Source organism: Neopelma chrysocephalum, unplaced genomic scaffold (assembly GCF_003984885.1).
Source record: "Neopelma chrysocephalum unplaced genomic scaffold, ASM398488v2 Primary Assembly neopelma1_361, whole genome shotgun sequence".
Lineage (NCBI taxonomy): Eukaryota > Metazoa > Chordata > Aves > Passeriformes > Pipridae > Neopelma > Neopelma chrysocephalum.
Window position 1 is genome coordinate 578,413 of NW_020898025.1, and position 21,216 is coordinate 599,628.

General features: G+C 52.2%; 2 protein-coding genes across 3 annotated transcripts; one reads left to right on the top strand and one right to left on the bottom strand.

The window, feature by feature from the left end:
• Positions 1-12,945: 12,945 nt before the first annotated feature.
• SYF2 (SYF2 pre-mRNA splicing factor) lies at positions 12,946-15,631 on the top strand. Its single transcript, XM_027705965.1, has 7 exons — positions 12,946-13,027; positions 13,111-13,218; positions 13,884-14,009; positions 14,272-14,389; positions 14,500-14,590; positions 15,037-15,135; positions 15,239-15,631. The coding sequence occupies exons 1-7, from the start codon at positions 12,971-12,973 to the stop codon at positions 15,402-15,404; spliced, it is 765 nt and encodes a 254-aa protein (XP_027561766.1). The 5' UTR covers positions 12,946-12,970; the 3' UTR covers positions 15,405-15,631.
• Positions 15,632-16,436: 805 nt separating this feature from the next.
• RSRP1 (arginine and serine rich protein 1) lies at positions 16,437-21,210 on the bottom strand. Of its 2 annotated transcripts, XM_027705964.1 has the most exons (6): positions 21,205-21,210; positions 21,020-21,075; positions 19,266-19,874; positions 18,761-18,915; positions 17,484-17,567; positions 16,437-16,959 (listed from the first exon to the last, which is right to left on the bottom strand). In XM_027705964.1, the coding sequence occupies exons 3-6, from the start codon at positions 19,792-19,794 to the stop codon at positions 16,774-16,776; spliced, it is 954 nt and encodes a 317-aa protein (XP_027561765.1). In that variant the 5' UTR covers positions 19,795-19,874; positions 21,020-21,075; positions 21,205-21,210; the 3' UTR covers positions 16,437-16,773. The 2 variants fall into 2 exon arrangements, 1 of the variants encoding a protein (XP_027561765.1); XR_003537644.1 differs by lacking the exon at positions 21,205-21,210 and having other exon boundaries at positions 17,484-17,975; positions 21,020-21,069.
• Positions 21,211-21,216: the final 6 nt, after the last annotated feature.

Consider the following 21,216-nt stretch of genomic DNA (forward strand, 5'->3'; position numbering starts at 1 on the left):
CCCCCCACTCGGCACAATAAAAACAACATTATCCCCCTCACTTTAAAATTCAAATCAATAGCCCAAATGGAGAGAATCAGACTCAAGAAAAGTAAAGAGAATTAATTCATCTGGGGACTGGCAGGAGGCCACTAAGTGCTCCAGTGTCACCACGCTGGGTGACAACCTTTGGGACCGGCCAAGCTTTGGTGGTGAGGGGGAAAGTTTCTCCAGGCCAAGTACATCATGGAGCTGCTCCCATAAAAGAGCCTCGTTCAGACAAGTAAATGGGTTCCTTGAGATTTCCCCCTCCTCGTTTGGAGGTTCAGCAGAGCCAGGGAGGAGCTGATTCCCCCCACTCCAGCTGCCAGGGATGCTCCAGCAGGAGCTGCTGCCCTGAACCTGCACAGTGACATCCAAACACTCTGCAAGGTTCTCTCCACTGCCTGTCTCAAAAGTCAAACCCATCATGTTTCAGTGTTTCAAAATAGAACATTCCCACTTTCTGAGGGAAAAGGCTTTAATTTTTGCTTAGAATGCTCCTCAGCAGCCTGGTAAAGTGGCCCAGAAACTTCCAAGAAAAAAAAAAAGAAAACACTTGGAATTATTTAAATGCTCAGGTCTGGGCTTTTCCCAGGTTTTCATCAGGATGGAGAGGCTGGGGATTTCGATGCTGTGTCCCAGCACCTGGATGCTCCTGGACAGCCCTTTCCCTTTCAGCAGCTCCTCGTTTCAAACACAAACTCTCTCCCAGGAGCTCAGCCAGGCAGCTCTGCCCAGGGAGGCAGCTCTGCAGGTCTAGCTGTGTTGAGGTGAGAGATGGAGCATCTTCCTCCCTCCTGTGCCAACAGCAGGGTCTGCACAGTTCCCTCACGGTCCAGCAGGGATCCACCCCCTTTGTGCCTCTCATCTCAAGTGTCCACTTGTTGCTCTCTTACCTTTTTCCCTGTTTTTTTTTTCAATGTTGCCCCAGCAGCAGGGCAGACAAACCCTCTGCTGCCACAGTGCCCTGGTACCTCCATCCCCGGGCCCCTCCCTCCTGCTCGGCCACGGGCTCCATTCTGGTGTTAATTAAAGAGAATTGTCACACCCAGGAGATTAATTTGCTTTGCCGTGTCATTAGCAGTAAATGCCACTCACGGAGCTCAGAAGGCCTTGTCAGGTTGAATCAGCTTCTGAACGTGCTTGTTTTGTCCCTTGTCCCCCTTGGTTTCAACCAATCCCTCTTTTTTATTCCCAGTCAGGAAGCAAATGCTGTGTTATACCTGCCCTGCTCCCATCACCACCCCTGCACCCTCGGCACTTCGGTGCCACCCTGGGCACTCCTGTGTCTTAATTAGCACCCCCTGCTAATGAGCACGGGTTAATTACCCTCATCAATTGTCCTCTGTGCTGCCAAAACCAGTTCCAGTGGAGTTCTCTGCCCAGACCTCTGATCCGGCAGCATCAATTCCCTAATCACATTTGTCCACGTCCTACTCCCTGCATGTATTTAATGGACATTTATGTATATAAATGATAGTGCAGCCCATGGTGTTTCTCAGAAACACTCAGAGAACCCCCAGCAGGTGCCACATACAGGCAGCAAGACCCACACACAGACATCAGGGACCCACACACGGGCGTCAGGGACCCACACACGGGCGTCAGGGACCCAACGGGATTTCCACACCTAAAACCCTACAGCCTGGGTTAGTCTTTAATTTCTTTTTTTTAAATTTTTTTTTTCCCAAAGACACTAACCCAAGCTGCATCTGCACCTTTTACAGGCACACACTGGCAAAGCCCAGCTCTCCTGTTGCCCAGGGATGGTGGGGATGCAGAGGGACGGCACCGCAGAGCAGCGGGCGCGGAGACAAACCCTGGCAGAGCCACCACGTCGAGCTGACGCCTCCTGCCAAGGCACTGCTTGTAAACAACAAGTGGAATAACTATGGAATAACTGCCCCAGGGAGGACTTGGTGTCCCAGCCCCCCCTGCACGGGCTCCCTGAGGGATGGGGGTCGGGAAGAGGCGGCTGTGGGCACACGGCTCCTTCCAGGAGCTCTGCTTTGTGTGACCATCAGGGATGAGATTAAGCTGTCTATTCTCGGAGAGCATCCAGGGAAATGTCACAGCTCGGGGGGAAGAAAAGGACAACGAGCCCTGGTTTGGATTGGGAAGGGAGGAGGCTGGCAAAGGGAGGCTGTAACGAGCAGGGCGAAACCCTCAGAGGGGACTCTGAGCATCCCGCTCGCTCCCTACAAACCCATCTGGGCTCTGGAGGCTTCCTGGGATGAAGATGTTTCCCCTTCTCCCGCCTCCTGGGCTAATTTTACTCCGTCTGGCCGGAGCTCGCAGCCCCTGGTTCTCGTTACGCCCCCCGCCGTGCTCCAGCGCAGGCACGCAGCATTTTTGCAAAGTTACAGGGTAGCAGAAATATCCCTGTTTTGTTTTTTCCTTTGGCCTCTCTGTCGCGCTTCCAAAGTTGGGAAAAAAATTATGAAGTAGCAAGAGGGGGAAGGAAAAAAAAAAAAAAAATAAAAAGAACCCGACCCAAACCCGACCAGCACAGATTAGACAAACGCATAAATAACCTCTGTTCTTTGGGGGTTGATCCTGCTCCAGAGCGGAAGAAGGGGGAGGACAGATGGAGGGGGAAAAAAATTCAAAAACTTGAAAAATTGGAGTTTGTGTATTAAAAAATAACCCCAAACAACTAAAATGTGCACACGCAGTGACGCCAGCCCCAGCCAGCCCGTCGTGCTCCATCCCTGCAGAGATGACCCGTCGGCTGCGGCTCCCCATCACCAGCCTCAGCTGGGGGTCCCTGTCCCACAGCAGGGGCCTGTTTGAGGGAAAAATCCACATTTCCTTCTTCTTCCCACTCCTGGCAGACCCACCCTGGCGCTCCCTTGGATGGGGCACGAGAGCGTGTCCCCACCTCGTGCACTGAGCACACAAGGGAGGGAGATAAGGATGAGCTGAGGGGGATTGATGGGGTCTGGGAGAGATGTGAAACATCAGCAAGAGGGAGAGCGGGGAGGGCAAAGAAAAGGGAAAGTGCTGGCCTGGAAGGAGGGGGTCTGGCCCCAAAAGGAGGCAAACAGCCCAGGTCAGAACGGTTCGATTCGTGCTGGGAGCTGTGCACGGGGCAGGGGGAGCTGGTGACAGCAGCAAGCAGGACCAAGAGCTGTCACCAGCCACTGCTGAGAGGGTGAATAAACACATCAAGGAGCCACTGGGGCCACTGCAGCCCAAATTTCTGTGCACTGCACATCCGAAAAGCCACAGCCCCAGGGCCAAGTGGGAACCTGAAACTGCACCGAAACAGAGGGAAGCGGGGACAGCGCTCGAGGTTTTCATTGCAGCCCTTCCCCAGAGGGAAGAACACGAGGAACGGAGGGTGTAGAGCCCAAACCACCATGTTTTCCCCTAAAGCCTTGGAGCTGAAGCCATCACAGCCCTGGCTGCTGGGTGGACAGGCACAAGGTGGGCCCTGGGAGGAAATCGTCCCAGCGGAGGGTGAGGAAGCTGCGGGGTCGGGTCTGGATCCGGCGCGCAGTCCTGGTTAACACATGTCTCAAAACTGAAAGCCAAATGGAGAAGGAAACAGAAGGTGACAGTAAAGATACCGTGACTAAAGGGATCTTCCAGGGCCCGTTAGAGGAACTGGCTGTGCCTTGAGGTGGTCGGGGATGTGCTGGAGAGCTCCGTGCGGCGCCGCCGACACCATGGAAGTGCCACCCAGGTGGTTACGAGAATGACAGATAAAGGGGTCGAGCAGGAACACGTTTGCAGAAGTGACACCCACCGAGGCTCAGCACCAGTTTTCAGCCAAGCCTGGTGGTTTCTCTGTTTACTCTCCTGGGGAACAGCTACACCCCAGCTCCCACACAGCCGGAGAGCCTTTCCCAAATCCAGCTCTGGACTATCATCCTCCAAGGGTTTCCTGACCCTGACGAGATTCGGAGGCAGGCAGAGCATTGGTGCAGGTGTGTGTGGCATTAACATGCCTCTAAAGTCTCCCATTGCCAAAAAATCCCCTTTCAGTCCTGCAGTCAGGAGCCTTTTTCCTCACACTTAAACACCCAAACGCTTTTGCATCAGTGCATTCTTTGCTTTGGTGCATTTCTCACCTTGCACAAAGGAGGAGACAGTGCTCAAGGTGGCTCCCAAAACAGGGGGAAGGCATTTGCACCCCCCCTGCCCAGCAAGGAGCAGCATCACGAGCCCTCCCAGCACCCACAGGGGTGAAGGATGCTCTGGGCAGCTCCTAGAGGAGCATCTCCCATGGGACAACCAAGATGGACCATGGCCCAGGAGGACTTAAAGCACCAGAGGAGAACAGAACTGAGCTTGAATTTCCCCATGGGACTGAACATCCCCGTGCACGAGCACCAGCTCCTGGGTTTGATCCTCCCCAAGAGCTGAGCAGCCCCAGCTTGCTCACAGCCCCTCTCTGCTCCTTTCACCAAAGTTTCACCATATTAAGCAGCTGAACTGCATCATCCAAGGAGTGTCAAATTGGTTTTAAATGGTTCTAATTATAACCAGGAAGTTTTAAAGTGTGTGGGTGGAAAGGAATGCAGCAGATTAATTTAATAGCAGTTACCACGGCACAATAGTCCTTCAATTAAGAGTTCTTTCTGACTGGGTTTTTTTTTTTTCCTTTTCCCTGTTAATAATAAATGTCACAAATGAGAATAGACATATTACTTCATCAGATGCTTTGGCATATCTTGTCGCTGAAAGCCTTTTGTGCAGAAATAGTAGCTGAAAGGGTAATTTTATAGGGCTTAGCACTCACTTAACACTTTAGGGGCCAAAATCAGAGCCCCTGAAGAAACCCAGGAAGCTGCACCTGTTTACATCCTGGCAGAATCCAACTCCACAACCACAATAAAAAAAAAAAAACCTTGTGTTGCAGCAGGGCTTTGCTATGGTGTGTCAGACACGAGCCTGCCTGGGAACATCCTGCTGCCAGCGGCTGGAGAGCGCATGGGGCTGGGGAGCTCGGCTCTGCACTCCCAAAACGCTCCCATTCGGCTCCTTCTGCTTTTTCAGCCCTGTGAACCCAACTCCTGTGTCAGCTGCGGGGCACGGAGGGAGCAGGACCCTGCTCTGGCTCCCCGTGGACAGGGAAGGGGCGGCTTCCTCTCCTCTCCGGCTTTGAACAGCGTGGGGGATCCTGAAATCCAGGTGTCCGGATGGGAAGCAACGTGATTCCCAGCACTGCAAAGAGAGAGGCTGCGTGTGGGGCTTGGGGTGTCCCGAGGGAGCAGCCTGTACTCCCCTCCTGGCTCCTTCCTGGTGCCACGATGTGCCAGGATGTGCCCAAATCACCCACCATTCCCTGCTCCGTGGGCAGCAGCAAACACACCTCCCATCTCCCTGGAAAAGAGACGTCCTGGCCCCGTCTCTCTTCTTGGAGATTAAAGCCATCAAACCCCAACACCAACTGCTCCACACCTGGAATGCAGGCTGGGTTTCCAGCATCGAGCTCCTGCATCCAGACCATCCTCCCTGCCTTTGGAATCCGCTTTTCCCCCCAGGTCTCGCTGTGGCCAGGCAGGTTTCTCTCTGTAGCTGGAAGTTTTCCCCAGCTCCGGCTCCCGGTGCTGCAGAGGGGAACCTGCCGGCCCTGGACCTGCCTGAAATAGCCTTTATCATTCTTTTTTTCTTCTCTGAGAGGTTTATTTCGCTGGCTAATGAGGGGGGGAGACCGCTGGGATAGGGGAAAACCACGGAGCAACCCAACCCAGGCAGTTAATAATGAGGGAGGATGCGGCGGCCTCAGCCAGGAGACAAAAATGCTGGGAAGAGCCACCAGAAGCATCTTTGAGAAAGAAAACCTGTGGCTGGAGGGAGGGGAAGGGAGGCTGGGGGGGGGGTCAGGGGACACCCCAACACCTCCAGGCTCGTGGGAGAGCTGGGCAGAGGAGGGGGATGAGGGAGGCACAGCCCCACTGAGGGCACGGATGCCCCATGGATCCCCAGCACGTCTGGGATTGCACTGGGAGCAGTGGGAGCACTGGGGGGAGCTGGCCCCTGTCCCCTCAGCACTGCAGGTGAACCCCAGCTTGGGAGTGAGATCTGTTGCTTTACCAGCAACAGCTGCTTTTTAATATTTAAGGATGGTTGAGGTGTGTTCCCCACATGCAGCAAGTGCCCATGTGGGACAGGGACACATCCCCAGGAGCCACAGCAGCATCACCCTCCCCCAGTGCTTCCCCAGCTCCACTCAGCTCCAGCCCTCCAGCACTCACCACGAGGTTGGCACTTGCTTGTGGTGCCCAACAAGCCCCTGGGAGCTTCCCTGCACACGGCCAAGTGCTGGAAAACAGCAAAGACTGAGTAATATTCCCCCAAATCCGGCTTTGTCTCTGTGATTTGTGTTCACATTCAGCCAATGCAATATTGAACCGATGCCTGGAGGGACTTGGGTACTTAAAAACAACACACAGGAGGTAAACAGGGAGATTTATTATTTTACTTTTGTGGTTTTGAGATAGTTTATGACACCGGGCTAATAACTCCCGAACCAAAATCTCCATTGATCGGGGGGAAACGTTACGTTATCCTCCCTCTCTGCACCAGGAGAGGCTGCTCCCCTCAGCCACCCCCCTGCCCCGCTGCCTGCCAGGGATGGCTCCATCCTGGCACAGCCCTGGGGAGCACCCCCTGGGACAACCATGCCCAAAATCTGTGTCCCACAGCAGGGAGGGAGCAAACCCCCAGGGTGCAGGGCAGCCTCCTGGGTCTGCCCTGGTGCTGTGGACTCATGGCAGGACCAACAGCAGGATTGTCCCTCTCCACACTGCCCAGGTCACAGCATCCCTCCCTCCCTCCAGCCTCCTTCTCCCTCCTGATTGCGACAGCGGGACCACAGGTCTCCTCCTTCCCCGTTATGGGCAGCTAATGAATTGCCTCTTGTCACATTCCCCTGGGGAAGTGGCCACCCCCAGCTCTCAATCCCTGCTGCTGCTGGGTTTGGGGAGCTCAAAGACATCCCCATCCCACAGGGGATGAGGGAGAACCAGGCTGGCACCTCCCAACACGGCTCTGCACCGTGGCACAAGGGTGGCTGTGTCGGCAGGTGATGCTCCAGGGTGGCACAAGAGCCAGGACATTCCCAGTTGGAGCCTGGAGAGGGGAGAAAGGCAGAGGGAAGTGCCCCAGGCCGCTGTCCTGCTGCTCCCTCGGCTGTGTTCCTGTGATCTGTACTGTAAATCTGCTTCATTTCCAATTCACAGTAATGACTGAGGTGCTCTCATCCAGGAAACTCCGCGAGGTTCCGGCTTTTAAGGGAAAAGATGTAACCAGGCAGGAGCTGACAAGCTCTGTGGAGAGCTGCCCCGCTCTCCAGGCACTTAGAGTCTCCAAAAGAAACATCAACCCCCATGGGAAGGCTGGGATTTATCAGCACTTAGGGCTGTGGATCCCAAACCATCCTACCCCACACCTCCCAGCCCATCATCCCAATTCCAGCTGCGATCCCGGACTGATGGGCTGGAACGTGGACAGGGAAGGCTTGGGCAAGGCAGGCCCTCCTTTGGTCAGCAGCAGGGATATCCAGCAGGACCCTCCACATGGTCCCAAGGGGAAAACAGGGTGGATATTCCATTTTGGCCACCACGATGGACCCCGAGTGGGACTCTCTGTGCAATCCCAGGGAGAAAACAGGGTGGATTTTCCATTTTGCCCACCGGCTCTCTGCTGGTATTAAAGACAAACCGTTGCCATCATCTGAACTGTATGATCAGGAGCCTAATTCAATCCAATCCGGCTCATTGTTGAGGGTTGAGCATTTAGCTGAAACCCTAAGCCAGCCCTGCAGTAATTTGGCTGGGGAGGAATTGATTTTGACCATCAGCACTTTCTCATTTTCAATAGAGTCCGAACGTAACCAGGTTAATTTCTGTTAAGCACATTACCCAGGTACTTTTTGCTCTCCAGCCCAATGATTATGTGTCTGATCTGAAAGATTATAATTGCAACCCAACAGGACACAAACAGGAGTCTGTGATTGAAAGGAACGGGCCTGAAAGAAAACCAGCTTCCCTTCTACCTAAAAACCAAACCATTTCCCCTATCTCCAAATTTCACCATCGTTAACAGCTACACACAGCAAGATCTGTCTCAATAAGTAAATTCACTCTGATTGATCTTCCAATACACTACTATGTTCCCCATTTTGCTGGATTAATGTTCTTACTGCAAGTTTGGTTTGGTTTGGTTTGGTTTGGTCCCAAGTTTCTGGTCTGGTTTTCTTCTCTTCTTTACCCAAATCAGAGATTCTGCCTTGCAAAGGACTTCCCAGAGTGGTCAATCCCAGCACATCACCAGACACAGCCCCAGGGCTCCCAGCCATGTGGGCACCCCTGGTGCTGCCTCTTTTCCTGTCCCCAGTTTTCATCCCAGTGACAAAGGGGATTTCCCCATGGGTGTGAGCTTCCTCAATGTGGGAAATGGGAGTTCCAAGGGGGAATGATTTCAAAGTAAAGGAGGAGAGATTTATATTAGATATTAAAGATACATTCTTCCCTGTGAGGGTGGGGAGGCCCTGGCACAGGTTGCCCAGAGAAGCTGTGGCTGCCCCTGGATCCCTGGAAGTGCCCAAGGCCAGGTTGGACGGGGCTTGGAGCAACCTGGGCTAGTGGAAAGTCTTTACGGTTCCCTTCCAACCCAAACCATTCCGTGGTCCTACGATTCCATGCTGCCATGCCACTGGGATGGCACTGCAGCGAGCCAGCCCAGCGGGAACACAGCAAACCAACCCCGTACGTGCCACTTGAAAATCAGGGGTGGGAAGGGGTCCCCACGCCACTGCCCAGCCGAGGACATCCATCCCCCCGCCACCACCACCCGCCCCAAGGGCTGGGGCCGGGACAAGCACAGCCTTGCCTTGCCTCCAGCCCCGCCTGTACATTATTCCTCCCGATCATCACAACTTTCTTCCGCTCCTAAAGCACCTTTCATCACGAAACAGGATGGAGCGCGGCAGCTGTTGAACAGCACGGAGCGCAGGCAGGGACGGGCAGGAAGTGGAAGCGGCTCCTGCAGCTGCTGGGACCAGGCAGGAGAGCTGCACTCACGCCACAGCATTCCGGGGCCTTATCGCATCCCCCGGCACGCGCGCGGATCCTCCCGACACGCGAGGAGCCCATGTGGCAGCTCCCACGTGATGGCACCGCTGTGACACGTGGCGGCCGGGGATGGCTGAGCTCCACGGCAGGGTTGAGAGGAGAAGGGGTGTCCTGGGCCTTCCTGCTGCTCTCCAGCAGCAGCTGCTCCAGCACTGCGGGGTCACAGATCCTGGGACCATGGCCCACCATGGCCCACGGACCTGCGGGTCCACGGGTCTGACCCACCAGAGTTCAGGGACCTACAGGGACAGAGGTGTGACCCACCAGATTTCAGGGACCTGTGGGGCCACAGATCTCACCCACCATGGCCCAGGGACCTACGGGGACAGATGTGTGACCCACCAGAGCTCAGGGACCTGTGGGGCCACAGATCTCACCCACCAGAGTTCAGGGACCTGCAGGGACACAGGTCTGACCCCACCGTGGTGCAGGTCCAAGTTGTGGCATTGCAGGTCTGGATTGTGGCACTTCTCACCCAAATCTTGGCACTTCACACCAAAATCGTGGCATTTAACACCCAAATTGTGGCACTTCACACACAAAATGTGGCACTTTACACACAAATTGTGGCACTTCACACACAAAATGTGGCACTTTACACACAAATTGTGGCACTTCACACCCAATTTGGGGCACTTCACACCCAAATCATGGCTTGCACGCTCAAGCCATGGCACTGCATGCCCAAATCGTGGTGTTGTGCACTCGAGGTGTTGCACTGCATGTTCAGACCACAGCGTTTTCCACCCAAGCCATGGCACTGCATGTTCAAATCACCACCCCTCGTGGTGGGAAATGTCCCCAGGGCTGGGGTTCACCTGCAGGCACTTGGCCCATTCTGTGAATGCACCGTGGCCTCTCTCACCCTGGAACCACCATTATTTTTCCGAGAAACGGCCCAAACCTCTCCCTTCCCCTCTGCCCCACGGCTGGAGCAGCCTGAGGAGCTGCACCCTGCCAGGACCCCTCTGCCTTCCTGGGCACTCAGCCCTGCAGATCCCTGATAACAGCACTTTGCTGCAGTGGGTGGGAGATAACCAGTGCTGCTCCCCCTCCACCCCTCGACCAGGATCTTCCCCTTTGAAAAGGACAAATATAACCGAGATGAGTCAGTTCCTCCGAGCTCCCGGCCCCTGTACAATATGTAACTGGAATTTTTCATTTCGGCACTGCAGGGGAGGCATAACTGGAGAAGACAATGGAGTCAGCTCCGACCCAAAAAAGCAGTGCCAACTCTGTGTGCCTGAGAAATAAAAACATTTTTTTAATCTAAAAATAAATTAACTGTAAGTGACAACAAGAGCAGATCTGCATGTACTTGCTGTCGGCCCAGGCAGAACCAGTCCCTGCTCCTTGGCACAAGGATTTGGGAGAATTCCCTGCTCTTTTCAGGCCAGGTTGGGATTCACAGGGAGACACTCAGCACCTGCACCAGGAACTGAGCTTCCTGAGCTGGCATCAGACCCAGCAGCAAATCCACAGGAGCTGGGGAAACCTCTTGGGTTTGTTTTCCAGCTGCATTACAGCAGTGAGAGGGGGAAAGAGGCTCCACCGAGCTCAGGGCTTGGCTGGGCCAAGGCACTGACAAACCATAAAGCCCATCCAGCTTCCCCTGATTAAATAAAAGGGTAGGGAGGGTGAGGCAGCTGAGGGCCCCCCCTGCCACCCTTGTGTCACCGGGCAGAGCAGATCCCTGGGGCAGCCCCGAGCCCACCCTCCTGCCCTCCCTGCTCCTGACTTGTGCTTGGAGCAGACACAGAGCGTGTGGGTGCCACAGGAGAGGGTCTGGAGACTCCAGAAAATAAAAGGCAGTCAAGGGACCGCAGGTGGGACCTGCAGAGGGAGCTGGTGCAGTATTTCATGCACCTGAGAGCCAGGCCAGCATCCCTCCCTGCTCCCTAAACTCCTCTGATTCCAAACGTGGCAACAACCTCATGGCAGAGGGGCCGGGAGCTCCAGGGGGATAAAGCCGTGGCCCAAGCACATAACTGGGATCCTGACAACACAAAAACACCGCCCAATTTACTGTGCAGCAACATCAACCCCTTCCCTGGAGGCTTCTTTCAGAATTCCAGCACCAGTGGTGGTGGCAGTTTGCTCCCTGTGCATGAAAATCTAACAACTCTCAGTAAGGATGTGGAGAGAGCAGGTGAGGGGAAACATTCAAAACCCAAACCACATGGGGACAATCCTCTCCTTTTCCTTAGGATATTGCCAATAGGACCATATAAAAATGTTCTGCCTCCTGTTCTTTCCTCTGCTCTGTTTTCCAGCGCTGCCTTCACGGGGCTGGGTTTCTTTCTTTCCCCCCTGGACTTGACTCCTCGCTGGGTAAGGCTGTGTTTGATATTTTTAATCACTCAGCATGCATCAGAGCTTGGCAGCAGAAGAAAGTGAAGTTAAAAGAGAACAGAGACGGGCTGGGTTTGCCAGGGCTGCCTGCCACGGCCACAGCCCCTCATCGCTTGGGCTGCGATTCCCTCTGCTGGGAAGTCACGAGCCACAGCCGACAAGGGAGAACTTAAAAACCAAACTAATCACCAGCACTTATAAACCTGCAGGTTTTGAAGCCTTTCTTCAAAGAAAAACAGAAGTCCCGAGCCCTCCTGCCTTTGCTGTGCAGATATAAAGGCTTTACGCACAGACGCATTTCATGTGCACATCAATATTAGTGATAAACGTTTATAGTAAGTCTACATTTGTTTTTTAAGGCTGGAAGATCCAGGCCACTGCAGCAATGTTATGGAAATTTTGACTTTCTTTTCCCAGAAGCTGCAGCAAAACGTTTTGTTTTCTATGAGTGCTGTAAGTCTCCCCCTGAGCAAACCTGTTGTGGGTCACTGAAGGATTCCCAGGGGATGGGCAGCACAGAGAGAGGCTCTCGCTGGTTTCTCATCCTGCACCAGGCTCTGCCCTGGAACTCACCAATGTTTTCAGGCACACCCTGAGTTCATCTGGTTCACGTGTTGCTTCCTTACTTTGACTATAAAGTTTGCATCACCCCATTGAATCCTTGGAAAACGAAAAAAACGTTGATTACAGTGTTACTAACCCATGGAGTCACTTCAAGGCTGCAGCAACTCCCTACCCAGTGTCTGCACTTCGATGTCTCTGCATTTGGGTCACAACCCTATGGAGTGTTCCAGGATGGGGGAAGAGTGAATGGAAAACTGGGAAAAGACCTGAAGGTGCTGGTGACAGTGGTCGGACACGAGCCCAGGTGTGCCCAGGTGGTGCCACTGGCCCCTGGGCTGTCCCAGCACTGCTGTGTCTGTCACTGCTGGGGCACCTCCAGCCCTGGAGGCAGGTTTGGGGTCCCCAGTACAGGACATTGAGGGGCTGGAGCATGTCCAGGGAAGGGGTGGAGCAGCTGAGGGAGCTGGGGAGGCTCAGCCTGGAGAAAAGGAGGCTCAGTGGGGACCTTCTCGCTCTCTGCAACTCCTTGACAGGAGGGAGGAGCTGGGGGGGATTGGGATCTGCTCCCAGGGAACAAGGGACAGGAGGAGAGGGAACGGCCTCAAGCTGTGCCAGGGGAGGCTCAGGTTGGTCATCAGGAGGAATTTCTTCATGGAAAGGGTTGTTAAACATGGGAAGGGGCTGCCCAGGGAGGTGGTGGAGTCCCCACTCCTGGGGGCGTCCAAGGAACGACTGGACGTGGCACTCAGCGCTCCGGTCTGGGTGACAAGCGGGTGCTCGTGAAAAGGTTGGACTCGGTGACCTCGAAGGTCTTTTCCAACCTCAGTTATTCCTGACTCCCGAATACCGGGACAATCCGAAGATCCAGAGGGCGGCGGCAATACCTCCCGCCCGCTGGGGGGCGCCCTACGGGCCGCGCCGGAAGCCGGAAGTGCGGGCGGGCGGCGATGGCGGCGGCCGTGTCGTCGTTGAGCAGTTTGGGGATCCCCGATGGCGACGGAGGGGTGAGTGGGGGACGGGACGGCACCGGGCGGGGCGGGACGGGGGGCCCCGGCTCCCTCCCGGGGCTGAGTACGCGTTGTTTCAGAGCTCCTCGGAGGAGGAGGAGGCGGGCCCCAGCGCGGCGGCGGCGGCGGCGGCGGAGCAGCGCCGGGAGGAGCGGCTGCGCCGGTTCCGAGAGCTCCACATGAAGCGGGTACGGATCGGTCCCGGAGCCCCCTCCGGTACATGGCAGGGAGTGGGGGGGGAGGTTTGCTTGGCCCTGCGTTTGTTTGTGTGCAGTTCTGAGCTGCTCAGGAAAGATGAGGAGCTGCTGGGGGGTCCAGCGGAGGCTGCAGGGATGATTTGGGGTCTGGAGCATCTCTGGGATGAGGAGACACCGCGGGAGCTGGGTCTGGTCAGTCTGAAGGGGGAAAGGTTGAGAGGGGACCCTCAATCCTTGCAAATATCTCCAAGGGGTATCAGATGGTGGTCCCAGATTCTGTTCAGTGGTGCCCAGCGACAGGACAAGGAGCAATGGCCATAAACTAAACCACAATAAGTTCCACCTCAACATGAGGCAGAACTTCTTTCCGTGGAGGTGGCAGAGTCTGGAACAGCTGCCCAGGGAGGGCGTGGAGTCTCCCTCTCTGCAGACATTCCAGACCCACCTGGTTCCTGTGTCACTTGCTCCATGTGACCCTGCCTTGGAGAGGGTGATCTCCAGAGGTCCCTTCCAACCCCAGCTACTCTCTGATTCTGGTTTACATGGTGCTTTCAGGAAGCAGTGGCCAGGCCCCCTCCCAGGGCGGCTCTCGTGTCCCCCCAAGGGTTCTCGTTTTGTTGTTCCTGTGCTCAAGTGTTGCCCTGTTTCATTCCCAGTATGAGGCTTGCAAGCTGAACAGCCAAGAAGTGGTGGAGGAAGACAAAAGACTTAAATTGCCACCAAACTGGGAAGCTAAAAAAGCTCGGCTGGAGTGGGAGCTGAAGGTGCAGGAAAAGAAGAAGGTAAAGACACCTTTACAGCTCCCCATGACCCCGTGGAGCCACAGCCCAGGTGCCTGCAGTGACACTTCATGGTGGCTCAGCAGTCTTGGGAGCTTACACTGATGTTACCCTCCCAAAATCCATGTTCTAATTAGGCTACTGATTATCTAAATCATTGTCCTGCTCCAGAGGTTGACTGGGCTGATCCAGGGAGATGCAACTGAGTTTTAGGCTTGGCCACTGGCTCATTGTTGAAACTGAATTGTCCCTTGTGCTGTGTCAGGAATGTGCAGCGAGAGGGGAGGACTATGAGCGAGTCAAACTGCTGGAGATCAGCGCTGAGGACGCCGAGAGGTGGGAGAGGAAAAAGAAGAAGAAAAATCCCGACCTGGGCTTTTCAGGTAACAGCTTAACCACAGAGCTGTGTTCGGAATGGACACCTGTGTTGGTGTTTTGGGTGAAAACTGGACCATGAGATAAAGCCCCTCACCCTGACACCGTTTGTCCCCAGATTATGCGGCGGCGCAGCTGCGCCAGTACCAGAGGCTGACGCGGCAGATCAAACCCGACCTGGAGCAGTATGAGAAGCTGAAGGAGCAATAGTAAGTTCTGTGGTGTTTCCAAACCATTAGCAAACACTGGAGACTTAAATCCTTCCAGCACATGCACAATCTCGTGTGCCCTGTGATGTTAATTAGTCTTTAACATGGTATTAAAGTATGGCCTGCTAATCGACTCGGCCATCCCTGCTTTGGGGGGCTCATGGGTAGTGGAGTAATTAATGAGGTTCATTTCTTCAAACTTCTTCCCTGTGAGGGTGGGGAGGCCCTGGCGCAGGTTGCCCAGAGAAGCTGTGGCTGCCCCATCCCTGGAAGTGTCCAAGGCCAGGTTGGATGGGGCTTGGAGCAACCTGGGATAGCAGAAGGTGTGATCTGGTGGAAAAGAATGGTGTTTAAGGTCCCTTCCATCCCAAACCATTCTGGGATTCTGTGAAATGTCAAAGCAACCAATAGTTGTGTAACCTGCTGCTCCTCTTCCCCTCATCCAGCGGGGAAGCGCTTTATCCCACCTCCGACAGCCTCCTCCACGGGACTCACGTGCCATCCAAGGACGGGGTTGACAGAATGGTCGCGGATCTTGAAAAACAGTAAGTAAACCCCGAGGCCAGGCGTGTGACAGAGCAGCTTTGGGCAGTGGGACACCCAGGCCTGGCCCGGGGATGCCCCATGGGTGCCCTGATTGCCTTCCAGGATCGAGAAGCGGGAGAAGTACAGCCGGCGGCGACCCTACAACGACGACGCCGACATCGATTACATCAACGAGAGGAACGCCAAGTTCAATCAGAAGGCAGAGAGGTTCTACGGGAAGTACACAGCCGAGATCAAACAGAACCTGGAGAGAGGGACGGCCGTCTGAGGCAGCTCCTGGGGCACAGCACACAGCCCTGGCTCTGGGCAGGGGGAGTGCAGATTTTACAGGCAATTTTATAGAAAAAAGCATTATAGCTGTCGCTTTCTGGAATCCGTGGTGGGTTTAATGGAGTAGAAGTGATTTGTGTAACTGCAGCTGTACACAGCTTTTACTTGCAGGAGTAACCAGCTCGTGCAATCTTGTGTTCTAAATAAAGACCAGCTTTAGTCTAATTTAAGAGTTGGTGTTTGTTCTTCAGTAGCGGGAGATTATCAACAAGGTGAAAGGTGAGGAAGGTGAAGTGACATTCCCATGAAAAAGCAGCTTCCCCAGCTGTCACATGCCAAGGCTGGAGCTGCCCACCCTCCCCAAGGGCCAAGAGAAACACGAGCCCTTGTACTGCCAACCTCGGCTTGGCCATTTAATAGTTCCTCAAAGAAGCTTCCAGACACGAATAGTCAAATTCAGTTTATTTTACTAGTAATTTGTTATACAAAACCCAGGTTTAACCAATTGCACCAAGTCCATGCAACAGCCCGTTGACTTCTCCCATCCTTTTCTCCCGGAGCAGAGGTCTGGCTGAGCCGTGGAGTCATCACAGGCAGCATAACCTGTACCCTGTCAGCATGAACCCTCCTGCACTGACTGCCCTTCCCCTTCCTGCCTCACAGTGACCCTTAGAGGCTGTTTTTAAAGCCAACTAAGTAAAACACAAGCCTGCAGTAACTTGAGCATTAGAAGGAGCAGAACGGACAAACTGCTCACAGTGCAATATGGGACAGTGAGAAGGGTGGTCACTTCACCTACAGCAGTCATATAGACATCCTACACGAGCTTTCCACTTCCAGAGGGATATCCAGGGAAGGTGCTCAAGGCTCTGAACTAAGCACAGCCCAGGCAGGAACTATTCCAGCATAAAGATCCACTTTAATGATGCAACAACTACCTTCTGTTGCACCTTGTAATAAGTCGGGTAAGCGAAAGCTAAATCACAGACAGGACATACTCATAACACAGGTCTAACACTTCACACATTAAGCCAGTGCAAAACTAAACTTTATTCACTTGAAGTAAACAGTTACACAATGTAAATCCAAGTGTCCAAAGAACAGCTACTCAACTATGGTTTAGAAAAAGTTACCCACCTGCAAGGTCTAGTCCGATAAAGCAATACAAAATATTTACAAATATACACAAGATTCCCATCTGTGGCTTCGGGATCAGTGTGCTCTCTATCTGAAAGAGAAACCTTAGATTCCAAAAATTAAAAATCTCAAAATAAATACTCAGTATTAACAAATCTTCAACCCCATCAGAAAGTTTGCAATCTCTCTACTGAAGGATGTGAAGTGCTGCAGTCAGGCAGTGAATCCCGTCAGCGTGCCCGGAACAGGGTGCTTTTGGGTGAGAAGTTTAAGAATGTTTTCTTCTCCTCTTTCTTGACAGGAACCCACTGCCCATAGGGACTTCCCTTCCTGTCATCTTCTCTTGCTGGAGAAACTACTGGCTCCTTAACAACATGGCTCACTGGCTTCTGCAGGGCTGGCTTTGCCATTGTGTTCTGGAAAAGAAAAAATTTCACGGAAGAAAAGGTATTAAAACCTGTCACATCTCAAGCGGTACAAATCCAGTACATTTATCTGGACTGATTATATAAATGTTTTCTCTCCAGCTCTTGGAATACCTGATGCCTACCAAGTATCAACTATATACACTTAACTGACAAAGGATTCAAGAAGTTACTGAGTTTGCTTTACTGAAACACAGAACTTGAAATAAGTTCTGGTTTAAACTAGTTCAAGTTGTTAAGTCTTCATTTCATCTAGTTCTAGCACTCTCAAGTGTATTGCAGAGTACAGATAGTCATTGTTAGTAGGTGTAGAGATAAATATCTATTTTAAATCCACTGCTTATAGTGCTCTACTGCTGAAGGACTGATCTAATTCCTCCAGGAAAAGTCACTATCAAACCATTACATTAACTTTGGTACTATTATTAAGATCACTCATTTGGAAACCAGAGCTGGGAAAAGCCTAAGACAGGAGGGGCTGAAGTACTGGAATTCCATCTTGGGAAGTCACTTACATTAGGACTGAAGGAAATGCTCCTCTGTATGGTTGCTCTCTCCATCCCACTCTTGGTCATGTCTTCTGCTGCACTTCTGGGTTGCTAGAGAAGAGCACACACAGCCTAAGTGGGAGGACACATCACCCCATGCAAGGTCAGGCAGTTACTACAGAGCATGAACTTTCTGGGATAGAGTTGTTTCAGATATTTACATCAAAAGTAGCTGTAAAGCTACTGGATATGCAAACAGAGCAATGCTGAACCCAATTGGAAATGCATTCAGTGTTTTTACCAACGTGGCTGTGCCAATTCAGGTGTGAAAGGACGTGATATCCACATCCCAGTTACAGTTTATAAGGATTCAAACAGTCACAGCATGAACTGTCACACGAGTGCAGTGACAGAGCAAGTGGCATTAAGTTCTGCATAACCATCCTGCAGAGCTTTGGATAATGACAATAAACTTATCTGCAAGTGATGCAGGCCTCTTCTTCTGTACTCTCTCAACATCTGGAATATATTGCATATATTTATGAAAGGGATGCCTGTACCATTTGTGTAAAACCCTTAGTAAATTTACTTCCATTTGTAACAGCAGCATCTGACTCATGTACAGGTTTGTATTTACCATGACTCAGGTTAACACACTACAACACAACCAGGCTAAAATTCACTTTAAGCTGCTCAAGTTTCTCCCTCCCTTAAATTCACAGCAGCTACAGCCCACAAGTCCCTTAATTACCACCAGATTTTCTTCATCATGTCTGGAACCATAGTCATGATTTCTATAAGACAGAAATAAAGTATGTAAAATGCATTGTGTGCTTGCGTATGGAATTTCTGGGAAACAGTTTGTTGCACATGAAAAACTTTTAACAGTTCAAAAAAAGGCAGAAAGATTTAAGCTTAAAAAAAAAACCAAAACCAAAAAACCCCACACTATTCACTAGGTTTGTCAAGGAGACTCCTGGTTTAGGTCAGAAAGACATAAACTAGTTGGATTAATGGGCAATATATCCCATTAAAAGAGTAAGTCAAAAGGACAAGCTACATTCTCCTCTCCTTCCCCACCTGTCACTACTGGACAGCCTGCACAGGCTCAGTGGATCAACCACCTCTCACAGGTCCACTGTGCTTCCAGCTTAAGGCAAAGTCTAGAGGTTATCTAGAGCAGTTGTTGTTCAAGAGTTTGAATTCTTAATCACAAACTCCACAGCTAAACTAGAACACATCCATGCAGACAAGTTTTAAGAAGTGTTTACCTTTTTGGTGAGAACCCTCCTGTCCATACTTACCTCAGCTGACTCTCCAGGTTCTTCCCGCTCCTGTTTTTCATTTTTTATCTCTTTGGCAGGAGGAGGGATCTTCAAGCTCGCTGGCAAGACAATGTTATCTGTTCCCAGAGCTTTGGCAGCATTGGCTTTCGCAATTTCCAGGAGTTCCCTCTTGTCTAAAAGAGGAAGGAAAAAAAAAAGAAGTGCCTTTGTGTTATGTTTAAATCCATATTTACCTACTCACACAAGCCTGAAAACTGCAGGTTTATTATCACTGCATCTACGTAAGCATCAACTGTGATGAATTTCATCAGACCTTGAGAGATGTAGCTTCAGTTCAAGTGCAAAAAACGTGCTCTGAACTACTTTGTTTGTTAAATACGCTTTTATAACCACACTGAGATTTTCTTCCACAGTGCCATTATAAATTATGCTCTATAAAGCAAGTAAACAAAGCAGAACTGGACTGGTTAAAGAAAGCTGTACAGTTTGAGGTTCTCACACAGTAAAGTCCCAAGAAAAGTACCTTTCTCACTGAGATGGAGAGGTGACCGACTGCGGGACCGTGTGCGTGACCTGCTCCTCCAGCTCCTGTAAGCCTCGGGATATATGGTTCGCCCAAATCCATAATATCTCCGGCCTCTGGAACGGGACCTGCTCCTCGAGTAGGACCTTCTGTAGTAGGACCTGCCGCGGGACCAGGACCTGCTGCGGGATCGGTAGCGCAGGGGGGAGCGGCGGTACCTCCGGTAGTGCCTGGCGTGGTACCTGCCCCGGTACCGGCGGTACCCGCGCGACCTCGACCGGCTCCGCGAGTAGGAGCGGGAGTATCTCCTGTACCGGCGGGAACCGTTCCTTCTGGCCCGCGACCTCGACCTGGAGCGGCTCCAGCTCCGCGAGGAGGCTGAAGAGGAGCTGCTGGAGCTGGACCGTGAGCTGCACGAGGATCTGCTGGAGGACCTTGTTGATGACCTGTCGCAGCTCCTCTTGGATCTCACGGACGTCTCTCTCTTCTTCGGAGAGCTGAGGGTCAAGTCATCCATGAAACCCGTCATGTCTTCCGTTTTCTGCACGCAGGTGCTTTCAGAAGCTGGTTCTGTTTTTACTGCTGTTCTGCAATGCCCAGTCTCAGTTCCTGTTGTTGGGTGGGGTGGGGGAAGTTAATTATTCATGGGCATCAAGTCGTTTACACAGCAACAACAAACACGGTGACACACAGGCAAAAAGTTCAAGGATAATTAAACACACTAACAGTCCTCAGCCAGTTTACCAGCATGTTTTGCACATGACAGTTTTGTTTCATAACTTCCTCATCTGTAGTCAGTCAAAAGACTGAAATATGAAATTATAGGGAAAAAAGGCTTTAGTTTAAACCATGAGTAGTTCTGTGTGGAATTCTGGAGAGAGGTAGGTTTGTGCAGGTTTTAAGTGTAATTCCTTTTGTGTAAATGGTACAAGTTAATACTCTTTTCCTCCAAACAGAATTTTCATGGTATTTTATTTTAACTCTAAATGCAGGCTATTGCATCTATGATGCAAAATAACCATTTGCCTTCCAGATTAGTACAAACTGATTTACTCCAAGAGGAGGCAAAATAAAAGTACCTTCAAGGTACAAAGCAGCCACTTCAAGATCTTGACCATATCATCTTACAAAAAACTCCCTGCACAGAGCTCCACACATTCCAGCAGTGTACACAGCAAGCTGCTATTAAAAACGTTCTACACAGATAGTAAAAAATACAGGTGGTGACTCATCAGACACGACTTGTACAGAACACTTGTTATGGTTATATATTAATAATTAAAATGGCTGTCCCTCTAGCGGCAGCCATTTTATAGCTACAAAGGTTACACGAGTGTAAAGATCTTATCACAGGACTTAAGCCCTGAGTTACGTAACCACTGTACAGCTTGAGGAAGCTTGCTTTAACCCAAAAATTCCTAGTCGCTGCTCAATGCAAAGTTAGCAAATAAATATAAAACTCTTACTGGAATCTGTAATTTAAGTTCTGTCAGGGTTTGCCAGGCGCCACTTCCCTCGATACTACTACAGCTAAAGTTTCACTACTTCACCTCTACACCAGGGCCAAGGTCACACGCGCTGTACGTGGCACAGTAAGATAAATTCCGATGTGCCGCTTCCCAGCGCTAATCCCCCTCCCCAGCCTGTTACAACCTGGCTCATCTCGGACTCATCGCGGGTACCGCACACGCCTCCCCCCCCAGTCCCACCCTGAGCGCTCAGGGCTCTGCCCGGGCTCTGTCCCCAGCACTCACCGCTGGGCGCGGCCGGGCCCCCCTGGTGCTGGTTCTCGTGAGGCACCTGGGCGCTCCTGTAAGGAAGAAAATAAAAAAAAACACCCGTGAGCGATGCGTGTCCCTCACACCCCTCACGAACGATCGCGAACGGCCACCGCGAACGGCCTCTCCCGTCCCCCCAACGCCCCGCTCCGCCGCCTCACCGGCTCCAGCCG